The sequence below is a fragment of the Tympanuchus pallidicinctus genome, unplaced genomic scaffold, assembly GCF_026119805.1.
Source record: "Tympanuchus pallidicinctus isolate F22 unplaced genomic scaffold, pur_lepc_1.0 scaffold17, whole genome shotgun sequence".
NCBI classification, from domain to species: domain Eukaryota; kingdom Metazoa; phylum Chordata; class Aves; order Galliformes; family Phasianidae; genus Tympanuchus; species Tympanuchus pallidicinctus.
Genome location: NW_026294690.1, coordinates 11,202,940 through 11,217,111, shown reverse-complemented (window position 1 = coordinate 11,217,111; position 14,172 = coordinate 11,202,940). Strand labels below are relative to the sequence as shown.

General features: G+C 65.0%; 6 protein-coding genes across 11 annotated transcripts; 2 read left to right on the top strand and 4 right to left on the bottom strand.

Annotated features, from left to right (window-relative positions):
* Nucleotides 1-120: 120 nt before the first annotated feature.
* On the bottom strand, nucleotides 121-5,652 carry LOC128078644 (tubulin monoglycylase TTLL3-like). The gene is made up of 16 exons (XM_052679032.1): nucleotides 5,465-5,652; nucleotides 5,064-5,182; nucleotides 4,658-4,769; nucleotides 4,475-4,570; nucleotides 4,183-4,353; nucleotides 3,163-3,223; nucleotides 2,988-3,058; nucleotides 2,614-2,886; nucleotides 2,376-2,504; nucleotides 2,191-2,305; nucleotides 1,994-2,101; nucleotides 1,762-1,924; nucleotides 1,549-1,697; nucleotides 1,246-1,480; nucleotides 563-998; nucleotides 121-480 (listed from the first exon to the last, which is right to left on the bottom strand). Exons 1-16 carry the CDS (start codon nucleotides 5,465-5,467, stop codon nucleotides 127-129), a joined length of 2,595 nt encoding a protein of 864 aa, XP_052534992.1. The 5' UTR covers nucleotides 5,468-5,652; the 3' UTR covers nucleotides 121-126.
* Nucleotides 1,704-2,499, bottom strand: LOC128078670 (tubulin tyrosine ligase 3-like). The gene is made up of 2 exons (XM_052679091.1): nucleotides 2,191-2,499; nucleotides 1,704-2,101 (listed from the first exon to the last, which is right to left on the bottom strand). The coding sequence occupies exons 1-2, from the start codon at nucleotides 2,402-2,404 to the stop codon at nucleotides 1,758-1,760; spliced, it is 558 nt and encodes a 185-aa protein (XP_052535051.1). The 5' UTR covers nucleotides 2,405-2,499; the 3' UTR covers nucleotides 1,704-1,757.
* On the bottom strand, nucleotides 2,485-3,610 carry LOC128078672 (tubulin monoglycylase TTLL3-like). Its single transcript, XM_052679096.1, has 3 exons — nucleotides 3,163-3,610; nucleotides 2,988-3,058; nucleotides 2,485-2,886 (listed from the first exon to the last, which is right to left on the bottom strand). The coding sequence occupies exons 1-3, from the start codon at nucleotides 3,227-3,229 to the stop codon at nucleotides 2,557-2,559; spliced, it is 468 nt and encodes a 155-aa protein (XP_052535056.1). The 5' UTR covers nucleotides 3,230-3,610; the 3' UTR covers nucleotides 2,485-2,556.
* Nucleotides 5,653-5,971: 319 nt separating the features above from the next.
* On the top strand, nucleotides 5,972-8,580 carry TADA3 (transcriptional adaptor 3). The gene is made up of 8 exons (XM_052679079.1): nucleotides 5,972-6,270; nucleotides 6,352-6,602; nucleotides 6,730-6,835; nucleotides 7,025-7,166; nucleotides 7,291-7,394; nucleotides 7,485-7,594; nucleotides 7,706-7,891; nucleotides 7,960-8,580. The coding sequence occupies exons 1-8, from the start codon at nucleotides 6,064-6,066 to the stop codon at nucleotides 8,150-8,152; spliced, it is 1,299 nt and encodes a 432-aa protein (XP_052535039.1). The 5' UTR covers nucleotides 5,972-6,063; the 3' UTR covers nucleotides 8,153-8,580.
* A 340-nt stretch (nucleotides 8,581-8,920) lies between these two features.
* On the top strand, nucleotides 8,921-12,211 carry CAMK1 (calcium/calmodulin dependent protein kinase I). Its single transcript, XM_052679081.1, has 12 exons — nucleotides 8,921-8,991; nucleotides 9,350-9,461; nucleotides 10,044-10,175; nucleotides 10,367-10,441; nucleotides 10,522-10,660; nucleotides 10,732-10,858; nucleotides 10,942-11,017; nucleotides 11,098-11,210; nucleotides 11,286-11,364; nucleotides 11,444-11,531; nucleotides 11,604-11,736; nucleotides 11,830-12,211. The coding sequence occupies exons 2-12, from the start codon at nucleotides 9,376-9,378 to the stop codon at nucleotides 11,883-11,885; spliced, it is 1,104 nt and encodes a 367-aa protein (XP_052535041.1). The 5' UTR covers nucleotides 8,921-8,991; nucleotides 9,350-9,375; the 3' UTR covers nucleotides 11,886-12,211.
* Nucleotides 12,167-14,094, bottom strand: OGG1 (8-oxoguanine DNA glycosylase). 6 transcript variants are annotated; one of them, XM_052679082.1, is made up of 7 exons: nucleotides 14,026-14,094; nucleotides 13,622-13,791; nucleotides 13,309-13,541; nucleotides 13,062-13,241; nucleotides 12,816-12,994; nucleotides 12,611-12,752; nucleotides 12,167-12,533 (listed from the first exon to the last, which is right to left on the bottom strand). In XM_052679082.1, exons 2-7 carry the CDS (start codon nucleotides 13,729-13,731, stop codon nucleotides 12,385-12,387), a joined length of 993 nt encoding a protein of 330 aa, XP_052535042.1. In that variant the 5' UTR covers nucleotides 13,732-13,791; nucleotides 14,026-14,094; the 3' UTR covers nucleotides 12,167-12,384. The 6 variants fall into 6 exon arrangements, with proteins under 6 accessions (XP_052535042.1, XP_052535043.1, XP_052535044.1 ...); XM_052679083.1 differs by having other exon boundaries at nucleotides 13,622-13,827; nucleotides 14,026-14,090; XM_052679084.1 differs by lacking the exon at nucleotides 14,026-14,094 and having other exon boundaries at nucleotides 12,167-12,401; nucleotides 12,484-12,533; nucleotides 13,622-13,890.
* Between the last annotated feature and the right edge of the window lie 78 nt (nucleotides 14,095-14,172).

The following is a 14,172-nucleotide window of genomic DNA, read 5'->3' as shown; positions in this document are numbered from 1 at the left end:
AGTCTCTGGTGGCCCCAGCTCCTGCCCACAGCCCTGTCATTTCAGGCGGGGGGGGGGGGGCTGACAACATGTCCCTCCCAAAGCTTTCCCAGTGTGAAGGCTCACAGCTCACTGCCACTCACAGATTTATTTCTGCCAAAAGGGGTGGGGGCATACTGGGCCATCACCACTCCTCTTTGCTCCCCTCTGAGCCCTCCGTCCCTCCTCCGCGCCATGGGGCCGAGTGCTCTGCAACAGGGGCAGGGGGCTGAAGTGGGGGAGAGCTCCCTGGTGGGGTGTGATGGGCACATGGGAATGGATCCTCAGCCCTCTGAGTCGGGGCAGACTCCCTGGGGGCTGCCTTGGCCGCATCTCCGCAGCATACGGGGGAGGCCTGTCCTCTGCTGCAGCCAGGGAGCAGCGAGGGCGGCGTGGTCTGCGCAGGGAGCTGCCTTCCACCTCCAGCTTCAGCCCCACGTAGTGCACGGTGGGCACGGCTGCCTGTAGGGGGGGGGATGTGGGGAGCACAGGGCTGTGCCATCTTCCCCACAACCCCCTCTCCCCCCTCAGCTCCCCGCCCCACCTGCTTGTAGATGAGCTCAAAGGCTCCTGTGGGGCACTCGGGGTCGTCCCGGCGGTCGATGACAACTCTCAGTGTGTCACGCTGCACCCCGGCACACAGCCGGCTCGTCACCGCCGTGCTGGCCTCCATGGTGGGGCTGGCGTTGATCTCCAGCAGCCAGGGTCGGAAATCCTCGCCGAAAATGAAATCAGCCCCATAGAGTTCAAAGCTGCCCTTACGGCCCCGCACCAAACCCTGCGAGCACCGCACCGCCCGCACCACCGCCGCCTTCATACCCGGCACCATCACCTCGGCCCAGGCACCGGCTTGGCCCCGCTGCGCCAGGTACGCCTGCAGCTGGCGGCACGACCACGTGTTGTCTGCTGGCAGCTGCGGGTGTCGGGACAGCCCTGGGCGGCAGTGCCGCTGCACTGCTTGGTTGCAGAGGTGGACGGCCCTGAGGGGGGAGAGGAAGCAGCCTTCAGTTGGGTATTAGGAAAAATTCTGTGGCAGAATGAGCAGTGAGGCATTGGTACAGGCTGCCCAGGAAGCAGTGGGTCGTCATCCTTGGAGGTGATCAAGGATTGCTTATGTGTGGCACTGAGGGACGTGGCTATGGGCACGGTGATGGGCCGGGGTGGGAATTGACGTCTGTGAGAGAGCAGGGGGAGGGAGGGACATACAGAGCACAGAACTGCACTCACGCATCCAAGCAGTGCAGGGAGAATGGCTGTGAGCAGAAGCGCAGGTAGCACTCGCGGTAGAACCAGATGGTCAGCGGGTTCCAGTCGGTCACCAGGAACCACTGCCGCACGTCGAACTTGGTGCCGAAGATGAGCAGCGGCCGCTCCACGTATTTCTGCACCACCCAGCGGCCCTCCCGCCCCATGCTGCCCGCCAGCTGCAGCAACTGGTCCAGCCGTGCCATGCACACGATGCCTGCGGATGTGGCAGCACCGTAGGGACCCCGTGGCGCGTGGGGACCCCCGGACCACCCCTGGTCCTACCTCTGCCCCGGGACGCAGCCCCGGGTTTGAGGATCCAGACGTTGCGCTCGCCCTCCATGTGCAGTTGGGGCAGCTGCTTCGCCAGGCCCTGTAGCAGGCTGCGGCCCTGTTCCTGCTGTGCCGTGCTCAGCTGCAGCACGGCCCCCTCGCTGAGATATGGGGTGGCTCAGCCACTGCCTTTCCACCCTTCCCCACCCCTCTGCCGGCACTCACTGCACCACGCGGTAGTAGCCCTGCAGGAAGCTGTCCCAGTTGGGGCTGTGGGGCTGTGTGTCCCCGTCGATGTCCTGGTGGGCCATGCTGTCCAGGTGCCCCCTGCACACCCGCAGCGCCTCCTCCATCAGCTGTGGGGGCAATGGCGGGGCCGGCCCCTCTGCTAGGAGGGTAGCACAGAGTGAGGGATGGAGCACTGCGCCATGCCTGGGGTGGGGGCTCAGCACCTCACCTGGAGCATCACTGGGTTTTGGGGATGGCTCCAGTGCTATATGCTCACCCTCAGCCCTTCCCAGGGCCGCTTTGAGCAGGCAGCGTGCAGCAGTGAGGCGGAAATCCTCTGCAGTAAGAGAAGAGGCATTGCCCAGCCCAAAGCCACGCTAGGGATGTAAGAACTGTGAGCCCATCCCACATCGGCCCCAAGCTCACCAATGAAGGCCTGGCGCTCGTCCGCAGCACCCAGCCGGTAGCAGCGAGGGAAGAAGGTATCGGGGTCGGCTTGGTCGAACCAGGGCAGGTTGCGCAGGGTGAGGCACAGCCCCTCCTGTGTGGAGAAGGATGGCAGCCCTGGCGTGCACCCTGTGCCCCCCCAGGGAAGGTCCCTGTGCCCCCACCTTGGTGGTAAGGCAGCCCCCTCGGGCATAGTGGTTCACCACCTGGTCCGGCCGCAGGATGCCTCTCTCTGCAGCACTGCAGCGGCTGCTCCAGATGAAGTAAGGCACCTGGTCCTGCACCAGGCGGGACTGGGGGGGCAAGGGCCTGAGTGAGGTGGGACCCCACCCCACATCGTCACCCCTACCCCACTGAGGGATCCCCCTGCATCATGTTGGGGTCTGCAGCCTTCCTTGCTACCATGAGCTCATGGATGCCATCAGGGTTGTCTTTGTCCGTCTGCTCTTCCTCCTCCTCCTCCTCTTCCTCCTCCTCCTCGTTGGGCAGCCACATGGAGCACGGGGACTCCAGGGATGGCTGCACCCCACGCTGTTCTGTGCTGAGCTCGGCATTGCCGCCATCTGCCTCTTGCTGCTGCACCCTGCGGTGTGCTTTTCTCTCCACCCAGCCCCGTGCGCGCAGCAGGTGGCGGATCACAGGGTAGCGGCCCTGCACCGTGAAGATCTTCTTCTCCTGGGTGGGGAGATGCCGTGGCTAAGCTGCCCACCCTGGGGAGCTCAGCCTTTGTGCCAGTTGAAAATGGGTGACGCTCTGGAGAAGGAGCAGGCCCTCACCTTGATAGCCCTCTCCACCTGCAGCTTGGCCAGCTTCAGCTGCCTGGGGCAGAGCCAGGGGCGGCTGCAGTCTGCAAGAGTCCAGAGGCCCGTGGGACAGCCTCAGATGAGCTCCTTTCAGACAGCATACACCCTCATGTTCCTTGTTCCTGAAGGGCAGGGAGCAGGCACCCACCTGCCCGCACTCTCTGCACCTTGCCAGGTGCCCCTGCCGCAGCATTTGCCACCTTGTCAATCTTCATGCCAGCACCACAGCCTCGCAGCGTTCCCCCCAGGAACTCCCCTCACCAGGCTGTGTGTGCCCACGGTCCTGCTCTCGAGTGGGTGAGTATGGGGCAACCTGGGGGTGAGGGAGGCTGCTAGCAACTCTGCCTCTCTCCGTGCAGCGCAGGGGATCCTCCTGCACTGTGTCCTCACCCAACGGGGATGCAGGGGGCTTCCAGCAGCCCTAAGCCCTACATCCTCTCCTGTGGTCCCACACCAGCTACTCCCCCATCACCTGAACCTGCGCCACCCCCAATCGCTTCCCGCAGGCCGCTCTGTGCTCCATCCTGCCCAGCACCCACCCGGCCCACACCCACTCCTTCCAGCACCGGCGGGGCTGCCCCCACTGTTTACTGTTGCCGTGGTGCCGCTCCGGGCCCCGCCCCCTTCTGCCCTAAATCCCCGCCCCCCGGCATTCCCTCCCCTTCCCTCCCCCAGCAATACAGCAGGGAGCCGGGGCGTACAGCAAGTAACTCTTTATAAAACACAATGCGACAGGACAGGGAGGGGGGCCGCCTGGCCCCGCGTGCGCACAAGCCCGGTCCGCCCCCGCCCCGGCCAGCGAGGAGACGGGTTTGCAGCCAGGGGCCCAGCTTTCCTTCTCCAGAGCAGGAGAGCCCCGGCATGCGGCTCTGCACAGGCACCGGGAAGCCACGGAGTCACGGCACGGCCTAGAACTGCAAGGCAAGACAGAGGGCAGGTGCCCATCAGCACTGGAACGTCCCACGCTACATCTCCCGGCTCTGCCCACCCTCAGCCCACTTGAAGGGTCTCAACACCAGTGGAAAATGCTTACAGGCACTCCCCCACATGTCCCAGGATGGGTACAAACTGCACCAAAGCTCTGCCACCCCCCAGCCATGTGGGGGAGGCTTCTGTCTCTGAGGGCCGTGCTCCACTGCTAAGAGAAGGAACATTCACAGAGCCTTACGTTCTTGAGAAATTCCTCTGCCACGATGCGGGCCCTGGCATTGACAGAGAGCTTCATCTCACTGATCTCCTTGTCGATCTCCTCCATGAAATGGATCACGAAATCCACAAGCTTGTGCTTGTACATCTGCTCCGTGTGGAAGTTAGTGATTAGGAAGCTGATGTCGTAGCCCTGAGGAAGAGAGGAGCAGTATGACAGCTATGAGAGCACAGCACAGTGACAGCGCAGCCCAGATCTGCAGTGCAGGCCCAAGGAAGCAGAGCTGGGAGCTGCTCTGCTGCCACCCCCTCACCTCCACAGGCTTCCTGCGAAGGATGAAAAAGTTCTCAGCCCTCATCATCATGAAGCGCATGAATTTGTGGCACAGGATCTTCTCGATCTCATCGGCCTGCAGAGAGGAAAGGGAAATTAGGCTTCCCCACAGGAGCGCAAGCTGCCAGCCCACCACCCCTCCCCAGCCACTTCGGCCCCACACCTGTTTGACAGCGATGCTGACACGCACAGAGTTGATGGAGCCCTCAATGAGCACCTTCTCCTTCTCGTTCCTGCTAATGATCACTGGCTGCAACAGGAGCTCCTTGCTGCTCCTGTGGGAGCAAGAAAAGGTCACAACTGATCAGTAGGGAAGCACTCATGGCTCAGAGTTCGCTGGCATGAGCACTGCAAGGATCCCGGAGATGCAGAGCGTTTCCTTCACTCCCACATCAGGATCCCCCTCCTGCTCTGCAGCTCCCCCAGCACCCGGCGGGCAGCAGTGGCTGCAGTGCACGGGGTGAAGGATGGGGACTGCAGGGCAGCTCCGGGGCATGGAGCTGGGGCAGGGAACACTCCTCCACCACTGGGTCTGTGGATGCGGCTGGGGGGGCTGGCAGGAACCCTACCTGACCTCCACCTCAGGTTTGTTGTGGCGCTCCACTACTTGTGAGGAGAAGTTCTCCAGGCACAGGGCGGCCTGCAGCGTGGCACGCACCGCGTTCAGGTATGGGCGCAGCGTGGCGGTCTGTGGGGCACAGCACAGCGTCAGCGCCTGGGCCCATCCCCATATCCACCCCATCCCTACTTCTACCCCCACCCCTACCCCTATCCCCATAACCATGCCCATCCCTACCCCTACTCCCATCCCTACCCCTACTCCCATCCCTACCCCTACTCCCTATCCCCATCCCTACTCCCTACCCCCATGCCCATCCCCACTCCCGCCCAGCTCCTTCTCTCCCAGCCCCAGCCCAGCCCTGCCCGCTTCCCTCAGCCCATTCCCAGCCCATTCCCGCCCGCGCCCCACCATGGTGACGGCTCCGGTCCGGTCCGGGGAAGCGGAACCGGAAGTGGCCGGTCCTCTCTTCCGGGATGCGCGGGAATCCCCAACCCGGCAGGTGGGAGGAGGCGGGAGGTTCTGGCTCCGCGCCCCGCTCCCGCTCGGCCGCCTCAAGGCCCCTCCGCGCCGCACCGAACGCTCTGGGCGCTACGCGGCGCACGGCAGTGCAGCCCGTCAAGGAGCGCGGAGGCGGCGCCTCGCGGCGACAGCGTAATCCCGCGAGACCCCCCCGTGATCTCGCCGGTCTTGGTGCGCTCCTGTCAGCGCTTCCATATTAGGAAAGGAAGAAGGAGAGCCGGCCGAGCCAATGGGCGGCGTGCGCCGGGCGGGGCTGAGCCAATGGGGAGCACGGGGCGGGGCGAAGCGGCGCGCGGCCTGCGGGGGCCGGAAGTTGGCGAGCGGCCGTATGTGGAGCTCGGCCCCCCCCGGCGCCGCGCCCCGGGCCTGCCCCCCGCTGGGCTCCGCCCGCCCCCCGCCGCGCCGCACGGCCCGCCGAGCCCTCCGGCCCGCCCCCTGAGCCCCCGGGCCCCGCTCCCTTCGCTCTCCGGTTTCCCCCCGGTGCCGCCATGAGCGAGCTGAAGGACTGCCCGTTGCAGTTCCACGACTTCAAGTCGGTGGACCACGTGAAGGTGTGCCCGCGGTACACGGCCGTGCTGGCCCGCTCCGAGGACGATGGCATCGGCATCGAGGAGCTGGACACGCTGCAGCTGGAGCTGGAGACGCTGCTCTCCTCCGCCAGCCGCCGCCTCCGTGTGCTGGAGGCCGAGACACAGGTGTGTTGCCCGTGTCCGCGACCCCCACGTCCCTGTCACCGTCCTGCACACGGGCCCCGACACACTGTTGCTCTTTTCCAGATCCTGACGGACTGGCAGGACAAGAAGGGCGACCGGCGTTTCCTGAAGCTGAGCAAGGACCACGATGTGGGCACCTCTGTCAAGCACGGCAAGCCCAAGAAGCAGAAGCTGGAGGGCAAAGGGGGCCACGGGACGGGGCCTGGGCCTGGTAGACCTAAGTCCAAAAACCTGCAGCCCAAGATCCAGGAGTACGAGTTCCAGGATGATCCCATTGATGTGCCACGGATTCCTAAAAACGATGCTCCGAACAGGTGCATGGGGAGTTGGGGGGCATTGGGATTGGCTGTTTCCTTCCTTGCAGTGCGGGAGGGCATGAGCTGCTCCCATAGTGCCCCCCACATCCCCCCTCACCATTATTCCCCTGCTCTGGCCTCTCAGGTTCTGGGCGTCAGTGGAGCCGTACTGCGCCGATCTCACCAACGAGGAGGTCAGGGTCCTGGAGGAGCTGCTCAAGCCACCAGAGGATGAGGCTGAGCACTACAAGGTGACAAACTGCATAGCCCCCAACCCATGCTCCCTCACCCCATACCCTACTTTGCACTGTCCACCCCTCAGCTCTTGGGCAAGCTGAGTGGTCACACCTCTCTGTGAACATTGCATATGGCCTCTGGGGTGATGCAACTAAGTGCAACCCCAGTCCCGTGCTGAGCCCCTGGCCCATCCTGTGCTGCAGATCCCACCACTGGGGAAGCACTACTCACAGCGCTGGGCTCAGGAGGACCTGCTAGAGGAGCAGAAGGATGGTGCCCGGGCAGCAGCTGCAGCTGACAAAAAGAAGGGGGTTCTGGGGCCACTGACTGAGCTGGACACCAAAGGTGTTGTCCCATTCCCTAGCAGTAATGGACTGCACTGAAGCTGTGGGGTGAGATCAGGGGTCTGGCATCCAGTTCCCACAGAACCAGGGCTACTCACAACTTTCTCCCTCCCGCATCCCCCCAGATGTCGATGCCTTGCTGAAGAAATCAGAGGCCCAGCATGAGCAGCCTGAGGATGGGTGTCCCTTTGGGCCCCTGACACAGCGTCTCCTGCAGGCCCTGGTGGAGGTGAGGGGGCCAGGTCTGTGCAATGGCCCTGTGAGGCAATGTCACTGCATCAGGGCGAGGTGAACCTTTCCCACATGCTCTGCTTGCCAGGAAAACATCATCTCCCCTGTGGAGGATTCGCCCATTCCTGAGATTGCTGGCAAGGACTCAGGAGCCGACGGTGCTGGCACTTCTCCCCGCAGCCAGAACAAGCCCTTCAGGTGAGCTGCTGTGGTGCCACGAAGCTCGGTGCTGCCCAAATTGGCGCTTCCTCTGCCCAAATTGGGGCAGAACGTGGGCGCTTCAGAAAGCATCCACTCCGCCCCTCTCAGCGTGCCCCACACCAAGTCACTGGAGGGGCGGATCAAGGAGGAGCTGGTGGCCCAGGGCCTGCTGGAGTCAGAGGACCGTCCTGCCGAGGACTCAGAGGATGAGGTCCTGGCCGAGTTGCGTAAGAGGCAGGCAGAGCTGAAGGCACTCAGCGCCCACAACCGCGCCAAGAAGCACGAGCTGCTGCGGTGAGTGTGGGCAGGGCACGGGGCCAGGTGCAGTGCCGGAGGCATGAAATGATGTCCTCTGTCCCCAGGTTGGCCAAGGAGGAGCTGCACCGGCAAGAGCTGCGGCAGCGTGTCCGCATGGCCGACAACGAGGTGATGGACGCCTTCCGCAAGATCATGGCTGCCCGGCAGAAGAAGCGCACTCCCACCAAGAAGGAGAAGGATCAGGCGTGGAAGACGCTGAAGGAGCGGGAGAGCATCCTCAAGCTGCTGGATGGGTAGCAGGGTGCTCAGGACAGGGCTGCACGTTGCTGCCATCCCCTTATTTCACAGACTCGAGTGGAGGCACCGTGAGGAGGAGGAGGTGCCCCTGTCCCCCGCAGGTTCCTGGCACGCCTGTGGTCTGCCTGGGATCGCTGCGGGTTGGGGACAGCGGGTGCGCGGTCCTGTGCTGTGACCCAGCGCTGCGACGTTTCACTGGGAGGCTGAGTCCTGCTCCTCGCCCAAGGGCACAGCTCCTGCCCACTGCCACCAAACCGCAGCTGGAGCACGGGGACCCAGTGACAGCGTTCCTGGGAATAGCCGCCCTCTGGTTTCCGCTCCCGCGGTTATTCTGGGCACCGGACCTCTGCCAGGCCTGGGCTGGGAGCTGTCCCGTGCCTCGCTGGCTCTGGGGACAGCCAGGGACACCGGTGTCGGGGGAGGAACGGGGCGGGAGGGGACAGGGCGGGCTTGGGATGTAGCCGCGGGTTCTGTGGCTGAGAGGGCAATAAAGGAGAATTGGCACTGGCGGCGTGCTGTGGAGTCGTGCGCTGCTGGGGGCTGCGGGGACGCAGGGGAGGGGGGCCATCCTACCCCAGTGTGCGGCCGTCCCCGCTGCGGGATGTCGCCGCTCCGCCACGCGCTGTGCGCCATCCCCGCGGGCTGCCCCTCGCGCGCCCCCGTCATTCACTGCCCCTCCGCGGCCCGCGGTCACGCGTGGGCACTCGCCGCCCGCGCCCCCCATTGGCTGAGAGGCGGGCAGGTCCCGCCCCCCGCCGTGACGTCAGCGCTGTCCGGCGGTGCCGCGCCAGGAGGAGTCGCCGCTGCTCCGCGCGGGGCCGGGGCCGCCGCAACCGTCGGTAAGAGCGGGCGGGGCGCGGCGGGGCGGGGCCCACGCGGGGGTAACGGCCGCGCCCACTCGCGGTCGTAGGGTGCGCGACCCCGCGGCTCGGTGCCATGTGCGGGGCTCCCCGCTGCCAGAGCTACGCGGGCCGTGCCCGCGGCGGGGCTGTGTCACGCGTGGAGTGGGCACGGGGGGGCTGCGGCGGCCCGGTATCCCCGCAGCACGGCGTCCCCACGTCCCCGCCACCCGTCCCCTCCGTCAGCCGGGGCTACGTCCCGACAGCCCCATCCCGTCGCCTCGCCGTCCCCCGCCCGTGGCCCCACGGATGCGGCATTCCGCTGCCGCGCTGACGCCCCGTCCCTGTCCCCCCCAAGGCGCAGCCCGCGGCCGCAGGACCACCATGCCGCTGGGACACCCCGCGCCCGGCTGGAAGAAGAGGACCGAGGACATTCGCCGCATCTACGACTTCCGAGAGGTCCTGGGCACGTGAGTCGCAGGTGGCACCGGGCACGGGACGGGCGGCACCGGCTGCGGGATGGCTGCCATCCCCGTGGCATCTTCTGGCCAACGGCGCTGCGTGGAACTGGGCCAGCTCAAATATTGGCCCAGGGCGGGGGCCCTGCGGGGCGGCACGCACACAGATAGGCCGGGGACGTCGGGACTCGCGGGGGATCGGGCACACGCGGGGCGCGGGGACGCGCAGGGACGTGGCACTGCCCGCACCGCGTTGGCCGCAGTGGTCCCGGTGGGACCCGGTGGCACCGCGTGGCGGGGCCCGGTGCTGCTGAAGCTCCGTAAGGCTCTTAGGGCGGATTACCGGGTTAATTACAGCAGGGCTTAGGACCGGGCTGTCCTCCACCTGCCCCACCTGGGCGCTGCCACCCCACAGAGCCACGTGTCCCTGGGGTGAACCGCGTGCCCCCCAGCAGTGGCACTGCCTGTGTCCCACGGCCCCGCCGTCCCCTCCCGCTCACCATTCCCCTATAAATAGCCCAACTTTCCGCTTGTCACCATAGCAATAGTGGCATAGCAGTGCCCCCCCGGTTCACACTGCTCCCCCTCTTCCAGGGGGGCTTTCTCTGAGGTGGTGCTGGCAGAGGAGAGGGCAACCCAGAAGCTGGTGGCCATCAAGTGCATCGCCAAGAAGGCGCTGGAGGGGAAGGAGGCCGGCATTGAGAATGAGATTGCCGTCCTGCACAAGTAGGGGGGCTGCTCTGGGATGGGGGCAGGGGGGTCCTGTGATGCTCCCACCCTAGCGTGGCCCCACTGCCAGCACCCAGCACCGGGTGTTATCAGCACGGCCCTAAATAGCCCGGCACGTGGTGCTGCTGCTCTCTGCCCTGCTGTCAGCTGGGGGGGCTGATCCCAGCCCTTCTCACCCCACCATGTAGGATCAAGCACCCCAATATTGTGGCCTTGGACGACATCTACGAGAGCAGCAGCCACCTCTACCTCATCATGCAGCTGTGAGTGACACGTTGGGGGGGCTACTGGATAGGGACCGCCCCTACGAGGAAGGGCTGATAGCGTTGTGTGGCCCTTGAAGGGTGTCGGGAGGGGAACTCTTTGACCGCATCGTAGAGAAGGGTTTCTACACCGAGCGCGATGCCAGCACGCTGATCCGGCAGATCCTGGATGCTGTGCGCTACCTGCACGACATGGGCATCGTGCACCGCGACCTGAAGGTGAGCGGCGCAGGGACGGGGGGGGCACGGAGATCAAAACTGGGGGTTTTCTGACATCAGCCCTCCTGCAGCCTGAGAACCTGCTGTACTACAGCCTGGAGGAGGACTCCAAGATCATGATCAGCGACTTTGGGCTTTCCAAGATCGAGGGCTGTGGCAGTGTCATGTCCACTGCCTGTGGGACACCCGGCTACGTGGGTGAGCCTGGGGGGCCTGTTGGCCTGTGGGCAGTTCTCCCCGTGCTACAGCACTAGGTCCCCCTCACTGTGCTGTCCCTGCAGCCCCTGAGGTACTGGCACAAAAGCCCTACAGCAAGGCAGTGGATTGCTGGTCCATCGGGGTCATCGCCTACATCCTGTAAGTATTCCCCTTCCACACGCTGTGGCTGCACAGGGGACACTGTGAGTGACCTCCACCCTGTCCTCCACACCTACCAGGCTCTGTGGGTACCCCCCCTTCTATGATGAGAACGATGCCAAGCTTTTTGAGCAGATCCTGCGGGCTGAGTACGAGTTCGACTCACCCTACTGGGACGACATCTCGGAGTCAGGTGAACCCTGGGGGTCAGCTGTTTTGGGGGAGGGTCCTCATAGGGTAGGGGCTCACAGCTGCCCTCTTCTCTCAGCCAAAGACTTCATCAGACATCTGATGGAAAAGGACCCTGACAAGCGCTTCACGTGCGAGCAGGCTCTACAGCACCCCTGGTAAGGGATGGGGGCACTCCTCCTGGGAGGCAAATAAATGGGAAAGGGTTGCCCCACTAAACTGATTCCTTCATTCTAGGATCGCTGGGGACACAGCCCTGGACAAGAACATCCACCAGTCAGTGAGCGAGCAGATCAAGAAGAACTTTGCTAAGAGCAAGTGGAAGGTGAGCACAGGGCTTTGGGTGGGCCACGGCAGTGCTGGGGGCAGCACAGTGACAAGGCAGTGTGCCTGCCAGCAAGCCTTCAACGCCACGGCTGTGGTGCGACACATGCGGAAGCTGCAGCTGGGAACGAGCCAGGAGGGCCCCGGGCAGATGACACCAAGCAGCCCCTGCCATGGCCAGTGGTTGGGGGGGGGCTCCAACAGCGGTGAGCCCTGATCCCCGCTCTGTGCCATTCTGCACCTTCATGGGTCCAGGGATGCTGCCAGGCTCTCACCCCACATTCCTCCCCACAAAGCAGGGTTGGACTGTGAGCGGGTGCCAGCAAACAGAACCCCCCGCCTGCCCCCTGACTGAGGGGGTCTTGAGATCCCCTGGGCACAACACAGGGTATGGGGTGGGTCCATGGGGGTCCTGCTGCCTCCCCATCTGCTCCCCATCTGCTTGGGGGGGGAGCGGTAGTAAGGGAGGGCAACCTGCCCCGCTTCTCACCATCTCCTGGAGTGAGCCCCACGGCTGTGGAGTCTGCGTGGGAAGCCCCCAGGAGCCCCCCCATACCAGCCAATGGGGGCTGCAGCCCAGCTCCCTCCTCCCTCCTTCCTACATCTGCCCCCCAGCATGTTAAAAGAGAATTTTCCAAATGGACATTTCTATTTTATTCCTTGTAATAAAGGAAATAGACAAACAGTGTCTGGCTTGGCTCGTCCCCCAGGGGCCAGCACGCAGTGGGCAGGAGACAGACAAACTCTGCTCTCAGATCCCCCTGTGCCCCCTTCCCTAGGAGCACCCAGCCCCATGGCTTGCCTGGCTGCGGCCCCTCCTGGCCTGGCTTCGACTGTCCCGGTCCTTGCGGAGGTCAGCGCAGAAGAGGACCTGTGGGGGGGAATGAGAGGTGCTGGGTGAGCACAACTGGGAGGGACAACCGGGTGTGTGTGGGGGGGAGGTTGGTACTCACCGCCTGCGCCCAGCCCGCATAGGGCCCCCACAGTTCACGGAAGAAGTCACCTGTGGAGAGATCAGAGCCAGCAATGGGGGCTCAGCCCTTGCACCACCAAGCTGTGGGTGTCAGCTTGTGCCCTCACCAATCTCCTGGTGCACACGGGCAGTCAGGGAGCGGGCACCCAGCGCTGCCCCATAGCGCTGCCGGGCAATGTTCCACACATGGGTGTCTACTGGCACTGCCTCTGCCTTGTCCAGGGCCATCAGGCACACACAGTCAGCCACCTGCCACATGATGCACAATCAGCCCTGCCATCACCCTGTCCCCATCCCCATGCCATCACCCACCTTTGCCCCCACTCCCGGCAGGGCACACAGCACCCTCCTGGCCTCAGCATAGGGCACGGCCCGCAGCTGGCACAGCCCCTCGGCACCCATTCCCTCGGCGATGGCGCGTGCTGTGCCGCTGACAAAGCGAGCCCGATAGCCAAAGCCCAGCGTCCGCAACTTGGCCTCCGCTTCAGGGCCTGTGGGAGGACAGCCGTGGAATGGGGACGTGGGGACAGATGTGGGGACAAAAGGATGGCTGCCAACCTGCCAGCGCTGCCAGGGAGGGGAAGGCGTGGAAAGGCTTCTCATTCAGCGAGCAGAGCTGTTGGCCAAAGGCCTGGCAGAGGCGCTCGATCATGGTGGTGATGCGGGCCACATGGTTGTTGGAGGTGCAGATGAAGGACAGCAGGCATTCCACAGGGTCCTGCCGCAACACCCGCACCCCTGCGGCACCACGGGTCAGTGGGGCCCAGCAGGTGGGTGCTGCCATCACCCCATGGGGCTGCCCCACCTGGGAAGGCAGTGGCTGTCTGGCAGAAGAGGGGGTCGGCCGCCCCCCAGGTGCGGTACAGGGCCGCCAGCCCCACGTCCAGCTGGAAGTAATCCCTCAGGATCCGGTCAGTTTCGGGGCCAGGCGTCTCCTTGCCATACACCGTGTACCACAGGCGGTCCCGCTCCTGGCGCAGCGTCCACACGCGGTCACCCAGCACTCCTGTCCATGCACCAGGGCTGCTCTCCCGCCACCTGCCATGCACCAGGCATCAGGCTACGCCGAATGGCCTCATACGGCCCCGCCGTCTGACAGGAAGGCCCTGCTGTCTCACCGGAAGGCCTGCCCTGACGCCAGCACCAGATCCAGGCGCAGCTCAGCTGAAGGGCAGCGCAGCCACCGCCACAGGGCTGGGCAGGCCGAAGGGGCATCCCGCAGTGCCATGGGGCTGCGGCCCCGCAGAGGCAATAGGCTCAGGCTGCACTCTCACACCATGCCACCCACCTGCACCCACGGCACGCTCAGCTCAGGTGAGGACTCCTGCGGGTGCCCACTTGTCCCACAATGCTCCGCAGCACCCTGCTCTGCACCCCCAGCCCCATCCATCCCCGCCCCCATCGCACACCCCACGTACCCCCCATATCCTCTCCCCCCTCCCATCCCCACGCCGCCCCAAAGCCCGCTCCCCGCCCCGTCCAGCACCCCCAGCCACCGCCGCCACCATAGAGCTCCCCCCACCCAGGCACGCAGAGCGCCGCTTCCCGCTTTTTTGGCGCCGCTCTGGCCCACTTCCGGCCTCTCGCTGGCCCAACCCCGGAAGTACCCTCGTCCCTCCCTCCGCCCGACTCCCGTTACGGCGGTGGCGGGGAGGGCGGCTGCGTACGA

Bases quoted from the DNA above. Each gene is read 5' to 3' on its own strand.
- LOC128078670 (XM_052679091.1), bottom strand. From the start codon at position 2,404: ATGCCCGAGGGGGCTGCCTTACCACCAAGGTGGGGGCACAGGGACCTT. The intron at 2,102-2,190 runs GTGAGCTTGGGG...CTCTTACTGCAG, and splicing joins CGAGCGCCAGGCCTTCATTG to AGGATTTCCGCCTCACTGCT.
- LOC128078672 (XM_052679096.1), bottom strand. From the start codon at position 3,229: ATGAAGATTGACAAGGTGGCAAATGCTGCGGCAGGGGCACCTGGCAAG. The intron at 3,059-3,162 runs GTGGGTGCCTGC...GGACTCTTGCAG, and splicing joins GGTGCAGAGAGTGCGGGCAG to ACTGCAGCCGCCCCTGGCTC. The intron at 2,887-2,987 runs GTGAGGGCCTGC...CTCCCCACCCAG, and splicing joins AGGTGGAGAGGGCTATCAAG to GAGAAGAAGATCTTCACGGT.
- LOC128078644 (XM_052679032.1), bottom strand. The intron at 4,770-5,063 runs GTAGGGTTCCTG...TTGCTCCCACAG, and splicing joins AAACCTGAGGTGGAGGTCAG to GAGCAGCAAGGAGCTCCTGT. The intron at 3,059-3,162 runs GTGGGTGCCTGC...GGACTCTTGCAG, and splicing joins GGTGCAGAGAGTGCGGGCAG to ACTGCAGCCGCCCCTGGCTC.
- TADA3 (XM_052679079.1), top strand. From the start codon at position 6,064: ATGAGCGAGCTGAAGGACTGCCCGTTGCAGTTCCACGACTTCAAGTCG. The intron at 7,167-7,290 runs GTGTTGTCCCAT...GCATCCCCCCAG, and splicing joins GACTGAGCTGGACACCAAAG to ATGTCGATGCCTTGCTGAAG. The intron at 7,892-7,959 runs GTGAGTGTGGGC...CTCTGTCCCCAG, and splicing joins AAGAAGCACGAGCTGCTGCG to GTTGGCCAAGGAGGAGCTGC.
- CAMK1 (XM_052679081.1), top strand. From the start codon at position 9,376: ATGCCGCTGGGACACCCCGCGCCCGGCTGGAAGAAGAGGACCGAGGAC. The intron at 10,661-10,731 runs GTGAGCGGCGCA...GCCCTCCTGCAG, and splicing joins TCGTGCACCGCGACCTGAAG to CCTGAGAACCTGCTGTACTA. The intron at 11,737-11,829 runs GTGAGCCCTGAT...CCCACAAAGCAG, and splicing joins GGGGGGGGGCTCCAACAGCG to GGTTGGACTGTGAGCGGGTG.
- OGG1 (XM_052679082.1), bottom strand. From the start codon at position 13,731: ATGGCACTGCGGGATGCCCCTTCGGCCTGCCCAGCCCTGTGGCGGTGG. The intron at 13,542-13,621 runs GTGAGACAGCAG...GGTGCATGGCAG, and splicing joins GCGTCAGGGCAGGCCTTCCG to GTGGCGGGAGAGCAGCCCTG. The intron at 12,534-12,610 runs GTGAGGGCACAA...ATCTCTCCACAG, and splicing joins CCGTGTGCACCAGGAGATTG to GTGACTTCTTCCGTGAACTG.